We start from the raw sequence: 7,785 nt of genomic DNA, 5'->3' as shown, positions 1-7,785 counted from the left end.
TAATTAAAAAACAAAACAGCAGGAAAAGTTGCCACTGAAGGTAGAAAACTAGGAGGCTTTTTGCTGTAAAGGTATTTTGTCACCAAGAAACCTTGGTGATACAGCCGTCATAACCTAAACTCAGAAATGAGAGACCCGCCCTGGGTTGGGTGCCGTTGCCCCCCGTCCAGTCCCGGGTCACGTGCGGTTGCCCCATGAGCTGATCAACAATCAGCAATGACTCTTTATCATGACGGAACGGGCCGATCAGGTTTTCTCGTGTCCTTTTCTGCAGAATGGAGACTGTCAGCACTTGCAGTCAGCATTGTAGTTCCCGAGCGAGTCACCATGAGCAATGCCAGTTGCACGTGGCAAACGCAAGGGCGCCCGTAGTCTTGAATTATTTAGTTTGGGGAAGGCTCCCTCTGCAGACACGGCCGGGACAGGAGCTTTGAGAGCATCTTCCAGGCTGTGACCACATCAGGCACATTCCCGACACAATCTGGAAATGCCAATTTTAGGACACAGCTAGACCTGGCTGCGCTTTTGGGGAAACTTTCTAGAAAGATCCCAGGCCTCACCCCCTCTGGTGGTGCGGGGCTGAGTTTCCTTAGATCTGTAAGTGGTGACGACCCTCTGACACAGCCTACGGCTGGTGGGGAACTGTCACAGAAGGGAGAGTGGCTTAGGGACGGCGTCTAAATCCAAACGTCTCTTTATACATTGTGTCTCTGTATCTTCCACTGCAAGGAAAACGTCATTTTAAATTCATCTTCCACATTAATAATTGCTTCATCCAAAGCTTCATGTGAAAGTTATTTTACCTTTCATTGAATGTGAAGATTTTAAAACTGAATTCTAGCAAACCTCGTGATAGTGGCTTTGAAATTCCACAAGAATTTTCAAAAGAAGAGATTCTGAACTGAATAGTCCTACTTCCCAAAACACTTGACTGCAAAGTGCACATGTACGGTTCCATCTGTCCTCACTTATTGAAGAAGGTTCTGAGGGAGAAAGATGAGGCAGCCTGCTTCCGTAAAGATCACAGAACCCTGTGGGCAGTTCCACTCTGTCTAGGGGCGCTGTGGGTCGGAATTGACTCCATGGCAGTGGGTGTGGTTTGGGCTTTGCTTCAGTGAAGATTGACAGCCTTGGAAACTCTGTGGGGCAGTTCCACTCTGTCCTCTAGGGGCGCTGTGGGTCAGGTTTGAGTCCCCGGCAGTGGGTTTCCCTTGTTTTTTACTAATGGAGGTTACTATCTGAGCCTGGAAGTTCCCGTCCCGGTGCTCAGCCTGAAGAACTAGAACCTGTGCAGTGGCCCAAGGACGGACTGTGGGCTGGATGGGCCAGCTAGCCCCCCACCTCGAGTGCTAAGGCTGCCCTCCTTGCCACAACCGTTCTGAGCCCTTGATACTGGGGCCCTTCTGAGTGACCAGGGTCCCACGCCCATGAAGCCGGCCTGCCTCTCCTGCAAGTAGGCAAGGGCAGACCCCGTGAGCCCCACCAGCCCTCCACACCACCGGCTCCAAAGCCCAGTGCACTGGGCTGATTCGGCTGCTTATTGTGTCCTTTTCTGGGCCCAGCGCTCCCTTCCTCACTCCTCCAGGCCCCACCCTCACACCCCGCCCCCATTTCGGCCCCTCACTCTACACTCCACTCCCCAACTCCCCTGCCCTCACCCCTCCCGGCCCCTCCTCCCTTCCCCTTCATGGACCTCTCCATCCTGAATAGATCTTCCCAGGTCCAGTTCCACTTGCCTCTTCCTCTGAGGGCAGAGTTCATGCCCTCACACCCTCAAAGGCCATAGCATCCAGGAAGCCCTCCACACCCTTCATGGCTCCTGGTCCACACTCCCTCAGTCCCAGGGACCATGGTGACAACAATGGCTGTCCCCAGTGCTCCTGGGCCATCCTGGCTCTGCAGAGGGAGGGAGGAGGGGGCTGCTGTGCCCTGCTGTGCAAACTGGGCCATGTGGAGGTGAGTCTGGAGGACTGGGTGACCACAAAGAGAGAGCAGGAGCTGGCGGGGGACACCTCCTCCTGAAGTGGGGGCCCTGGCAAGCGTGGGCCTTGGAACCCCGAACTGAGGTACCGTCCCCAGGGTGGTCAGACCAAGAGGTGGGGGAGGCCAGGGCTGCAGACAGGGCGGCCCCCTGCCAGGCCGGGGGCGGCCTTCAGTGGGGAGAGGGGCTACCGGAGAAGGGGCAGGGGCTCTTCCTCTCCCCAGCAGGGAACCCTGTGCAGATGTGCCCCGGGCCAGCGCGTCCAGGAGACGCCCGCCAGCGTCTCTCCTTCGCTTCTCCTCTCCAGCCTTCCCCCACGGGGCACCGGGCCAGGGGCTGCTCTCAGCTGAGGATGGCGTGGGGCCTGGGGCTCAGCGGACAGGGCTTCGGGAGCCACGGCTAAGACATCTGTGTCCTCTTGGGTGGAAGATTCCAGGTCAGCACTGTTCTCGGGGAGGAATGGCCTTGGGCCCCAGCATGAGGACAGCTTGCCTGGTTTGGAGCAGCGGGCTGTCCTGAGGTCAGTGCTGGGGGCGGTGGGATTGGCTGCCCCACCCTTCACGTGCCGATACCAGTAGCACCAGCGAGACCCCTGGGCTGCGTGTGTGTCTGCTGCGGCCCGACCACGGCAGCCAGGAGCTGTCATGGAGCCTTCTAGTAGCAGCTGACCCCACCTGGTCCTCTCCCCTGTCCTCCCAGGTCTTATGTTTCACTCTTATTCTCTAAGAGTCTGAAACAGGCCCAGTGGGAAGGAGAAGGTGCCCCTCCTCTGGGGACTCTCTCCTTGCCTACCCTTCCGCAAGCTTCTGTCAGGCCCAGGGAGACAGGTGGTCTTGGGAATGGTTTACTTACAAGCAGTTTATTGACAAATGGTGTTTGGGGAGTGAGGTCAGCCCCCTTGACTTGGGGGTCTCACGGCTCCAGGTGCTGCCCACGTGGTGCTCACAGAGTCAGCTGGGACGCACAGGCTGCCCTGGCGCACTCCGTCCCTGTGTGGGAGTCTGGGGGTGCCCAGGCCCTGAGGCTGGCTTCCCTCTGGGGGTTCGATACTTGCTTTTCTGACTGTAGAGCAGGTTCCTCTGGAAAAGCCGGGGGAGGTTCCCGTGGTACAGGAGGACAGCCAGGACCATCCCTGCAAGAGACGCACCTGTGAGATGCGCCCCCAGCCTGGGGTCTACCACCATCCACACCACCTCCCAGAGACACAGCCTCCAGCCTGAGGTCCACCACTGTCCACGCTGCCTCCCAGTCAGTGGGGCCGCAGGCCTGTCGTGGCTGGGCTGCTCCTGTCTGGTTCTCAGCCACGGCCCCCAGGGCCTCTCCTCAGTGTTAGGTGGTGCTCCCTGGGGGGAGGGCACACAGGGGCAGCCTGCCGGCCCCAGACCTGCTCCGGGGACGGCTCCAGCCCCTGCACAGCTGCCCCACCAGCTCCCAGAGGTGCAGGTGCCATCCCAGGGTGGGGGGCTTGTGTGCAGGGCAAGGGTGGGTATGGGGCTGCAGAGGAGGAGGCTGGGGTCCGGGGTGGACCCGGACTGCAGCCTGGCGCACGTGGGGCAGGGGCGGACTCAGGGTGTGGTGGGGCCTTTAGGGCCTAACGTGTGGGACGGACCGCAGCCTCCCGCGGAGCACCCAGCTCCAGCAGCTCCAGGTAGCAGGGGTGCTGCTGGCACGGCCGCGAGCCGGCTTGCTGAGGGGGAGGAGGCTGAGGCTGCTCGAGGTCTCCGTGGACCAGTAGCTAGGGCCCATCCCCCGCCCCGCCCCCACCCCCGCTTCCCTGGCCCTCTGGGCGGGGCCATCGGATGAGGTCTGCAGAGGGAGCCCGGGCCCTCTCTGCCTTACCTGTCAGAGGGCCCAGCCAGTACACCTGGGCGTACTCCAGCAAGGTGTGCCCCGAGCAGCGGAAGGTGATGGCGGAGGCCAGCGTGGGGTTGAAGAAGGCAGATGTGAAGGGCCCAGCTGCAGGGGAAGCCGGACAGGCCCGATGCAGCCGGGAGTGAAACCAGAAACGCATCCCATGTGCAGCTGCATGGGCTAGGTCCCCCAGATCTGTCCCTGCCTCACTGAGGGGGACACGAGGCCGGGGCAGGTCAGCCAAGGCCAAAGGTCACAGGCTCAGGGGGCAGTGGGGGCTTGCCAGGGATGCCTGGTGCCTGTCAGGGTCTCATCTCCCCCAGCCTCTTCTCTCCTCAGGACCCCCCAGAGAGGAGTCCGGTCAGTCTGGCCACAGAGCCCTGTCCTGTGGCCGTGGTCCGCCGTGCCTCAGTTTACCATCTGCACGGTGCTCCTGTTGCTCTAGGGCCTTTGTGCTCCAGCCGCTGTGGTGGTTACCATTGAGGCTGCTCCCGGGCACTGCCCACCAAGGGCAACTGTGGGGCTGGTTTTCACTCCTTGACCAATGCCAATGCCCTGACCAGCCTAGAACGGAAGCTTCTGGAAGGCTCTGGCCTCCGTGACTCCCTCCCTGCTGCACCCCAGCACCCGGGTGCGGGCAGTACTCCCTAATTGGTCCACATCCTCCTAGGAGGCTTTGCTCCACATTGGTGGCTGGTCGAGGCCCCGCGTTCCTCCCTCCGTGGGAGACTCTCTTGGAGGCCCTGCTCTCCACCCCTTCTGGGAGCTGGAGGAGGCTGGGCTGCTAGAGCCCTCACAGTCCCTGAAGACTCCCGGCACCCACCTGTCCATCTGCCCAGGTGAGAGCTCTCCTGGAGAGGTGGGTGCAACTTGGAGCTGTGAGGACACAGCCTGGAAGAATGGTCTGGGCCAGGGCCTCAGCCTCCCTCCACCCCCCGTCCCATCCACCCGGAGCCCCAGTGGGGGCTGCCCTGCCCGCTGGCTGGCAGCGCCCTGCACAGGTTGCACAGGCTGTGCACGGCAGCCCTGTGGTCCGGAGGGGCCGGCTCACCTGTGTAGGCCAGGACAGTGACCAGCAGAGCCACGGCCGGCACCCTGTGGACGGGAGGGCTGTGGCGGAACCGGAGCAGGGTCAGGTGGAAGGCGAAGGCACAGGAGGCCTCCACCAGGGCACCGTGGGGCACAGATGTGCGCAGGGCCGAGCTGCAGTCCGGGGCCAGAAGGTTCTGGAAGACGTGCAGAGAGCTGAGCTCCCAGGACCAGCAGCGCCGGGCCAGCACGCAGGCCGCCGCCATGCCCAGCGCCTGAGCCGCCAGCTTCAGCAGCGTGCCGGGCACGGTGGCCTCGGCCAGGAGGAGGTCCTGCAGAGCCACGGTGGGGTTGGCCGAGGCCCCGTCCAGGGACGCGCCATGCCCCAGGAAGAGGAGGAAGAGAAGCGTCAGCAGCAGGTCGGCGCCCAGGCCCGCGGCCCACGGGCCCAGCTCCACCAGCACCCTCAGCTCCAGGCAGCAGGCTGCCAGCTGGACAGCCCCCACTGCCTCCCGGGCGAAGCTGGCGTAGGCGCCCGCTGGGAGCAGGAGCCTACACGCCCTCCTGGCCGCCTCGCAGAGGGTGAAGGTCCCCAGGAAAAAGGCCAGGGACACGTTCAGGGCAGACATCAGGCTGCGGAGGAGCTGTGCTGGGCAGCGGCCTGGGAAGGGGCCACCCGAGGCCTCCCAACAGCCTTGAGGCAGAGCAGCGTGGGAGCGCCCACCTGGGCCAGGGCACCTGGGAACCCACAGGTGGGCCCTCACCTGCGGCCCCACAGCAGCCCCGCCCCCAGGCCTGGCATCCTCCTGGGCTGGAGATGGGCCAACCCCCTTCAAAGAGGCTCCTTAGGGCATCTGACTAACTCACTGCCCGGTCGGGCTCCGGCCCAGCCCCAGTCTGCACCCCTGCACTGTGGCCCCCTGGGGCGAGGTGGGCAGCCACCGCCCCACCCATGCAGGGGGCAGCCGGGCCAGAGCCTGGGCCCTCCCACGGATGCACAGGGGCTCCACGGCGGCCCCTCCCGACCCCAAACCTGCAGAAGGGGCCGCAGCCAGAGTCCAGGAGTGAGGTCCGTCCTGTGCTCCCTCCAGACCCAGGACGGGGTGGACTTGGAGCGGAGGACAGTGACCATTGTGATGGAGTGCCTGGCCCGTGGACGCCCACCTGGGCCCTCCCTGGCTGGGACAGCATGGCGCAGGCTCTCCAGATGGGCCAGGCACTCCAGACGCTGCCCACCTTCCCCAGATGTGCTTTGTTTCTGTCTACCCAGAGTCGGCCCCATCCAGTTGCAAGGATGCACACCACCCCCCCCAGGCTATGGTCTCCAAGGCTCTGGCCATCAGTGCCCCATGACCTTAGGGTGCAACACCACAGAGGGCCAGGGCAGAAGCAGTGAACGTGGCCCCACTGTCCCAGCCCGGCCAGGTGCGATCCCTGAGAGAGAGCATCCCCCCACCCCCAGTGCCAGGCTGGCTGGTCCAGCAGCAGCCCTGCCCACCCACCTCACTGCTGCCTCCTGCCAATCCCCGCCCCTACCCCTCAAGAGGAGGCAGGACCCCTCCTCAGAGTTTCCTCCCTCCCTCCCTCATTCTCTCCCTTCCTCCCTTCACCACCCCCATCCCTGTAGGCAGCTCCCAGATGCAGAAAAGCCTGACAGCAAAGCTAGTATGAATGACTTCAGGGGGATGTCAGTGACCCCAGCCCCACAGGGGACAGGGGCTGAGCCATTCATCACTGGGACAGTCACAAAGGGTCCTTGGGGGGCTACCAGGGGTCACTGCACAGAGTGGCCATGGCCCCAGCCCTGCCTCCCTCCGAGTCAGGCAGCCCTGCCAGCAGCATCACCAGTCCGCTGTCTCCGGACACCCTCGGATGAGTCACAGCGCATTTAACGTGGACTCCGAGCCTGCAGAGGCGGCATCCTCCCAGCTGAGCGTGGTCTGGCAGGTTCCGGAAGATTCTGGCAGGCACCAAGACCTCACTCCTCCCCATAGCCACCTTCCCACCAGGGGGCCTGCTTCTGTCTACCACCTTCCCTGGGCAGATGAGGGGACTGAGGCCCAGGGAGGGAGAGAGGGGCCGGCAGAGCCCAGGAGCACACAGCAGGGCCCAGGAGCCGTCTGTCTTCAGTGGCTCCAGTGTGAAACCGAGGTCTGGACACTCCAGGGAGGGGGTTGAAACCCCTGCAGGAAGCCCAACTTGAGGAGCCCAATGACTCTGCTTGGAGCCTAACCCTGTGGGGGCCCTGGCCTATCCTTTCTTGCCGGAGGCCCCCTGCCCATCAGACGACAGGGGGAATGTTGTAGAAGTTTAGGGGCCTAAAGACTGGGCAGGGAGCAGTCAGGGGTCCTCAGGGGATCCTGTGGACGGTGAGCTCATGGGGGATGACTCCAATTCAGACCCAGTGCTGGCACCCAGGTCCTTCTTCCAAGGGCAGGAATCCCTCCCCATAGGAACCGGTCCCAGGGTCTGGACATCTGCTGGCTGACACAACAGACCACTCACGCCGACGGGAGCCTGCGCCACTGGGAACCCGCACCAGTGGGAAGCACGTCAGTTCACTGTTCACAACGCTTTCATTTTTTTGGGATAAAACTTGTTATTTTTAGGTGCGTCGAGTCAGCTCTGGTTCATGGCGACCCCGTGTACAACAGAATGAAACACTGCCCGGTCCTGCACCAACCTCACCATCCTTGTTATGCCTGAGCCCCTCACTGCAGCCACTGTGTCGATCCGTCTTGTTGAGGGCCTCCCCTTCTTCAGTGACCCTCCACTTTACCAAGCATGATGCCCTTACATCCTTCTCCAGGGAATGGTCCCTTCTTACAACATGACCAAAGTAGGTGAGACAAAGTCTGGCCATTCTTGCTTCCAAGGAGCATTCTGGCTGCACTTCCTCCAGGACAGATCTGTTAGTTCTTTTA

General features: G+C 62.4%; 1 protein-coding gene across 1 annotated transcript; it reads right to left on the bottom strand.

The window, feature by feature from the left end:
- Positions 1-2,931: 2,931 nt before the first annotated feature.
- LOC103199150 (aquaporin-12B-like) lies at positions 2,932-5,490 on the bottom strand. The gene is made up of 3 exons (XM_007943384.1): positions 4,884-5,490; positions 3,821-3,937; positions 2,932-3,113 (listed from the first exon to the last, which is right to left on the bottom strand). The coding sequence occupies exons 1-3, from the start codon at positions 5,488-5,490 to the stop codon at positions 2,932-2,934; spliced, it is 906 nt and encodes a 301-aa protein (XP_007941575.1).
- Positions 5,491-7,785: the final 2,295 nt, after the last annotated feature.

The sequence above is a fragment of the Orycteropus afer genome, unplaced genomic scaffold (genome assembly GCF_000298275.1).
Source record: "Orycteropus afer afer isolate SDZICR_OR568_19922 unplaced genomic scaffold, OryAfe1.0 scaffold00006, whole genome shotgun sequence".
Classification (NCBI taxonomy): Eukaryota; Metazoa; Chordata; class Mammalia; order Tubulidentata; family Orycteropodidae; genus Orycteropus; species Orycteropus afer.
This window is presented reverse-complemented; position numbering and strand designations above follow the sequence as displayed.

Bases quoted from the DNA above. Each gene is read 5' to 3' on its own strand.
- LOC103199150 (XM_007943384.1), bottom strand. From the start codon at position 5,490: ATGTCTGCCCTGAACGTGTCCCTGGCCTTTTTCCTGGGGACCTTCACC. The intron at 3,938-4,883 runs GTGAGCCGGCCC...CTTCCCCTGCAG, and splicing joins CACTGTCCTGGCCTACACAG to CTGGGCCCTTCACATCTGCC. The intron at 3,114-3,820 runs GTAAGGCAGAGA...CGTCTCTTGCAG, and splicing joins CTGGCTGGGCCCTCTGACAG to GGATGGTCCTGGCTGTCCTC.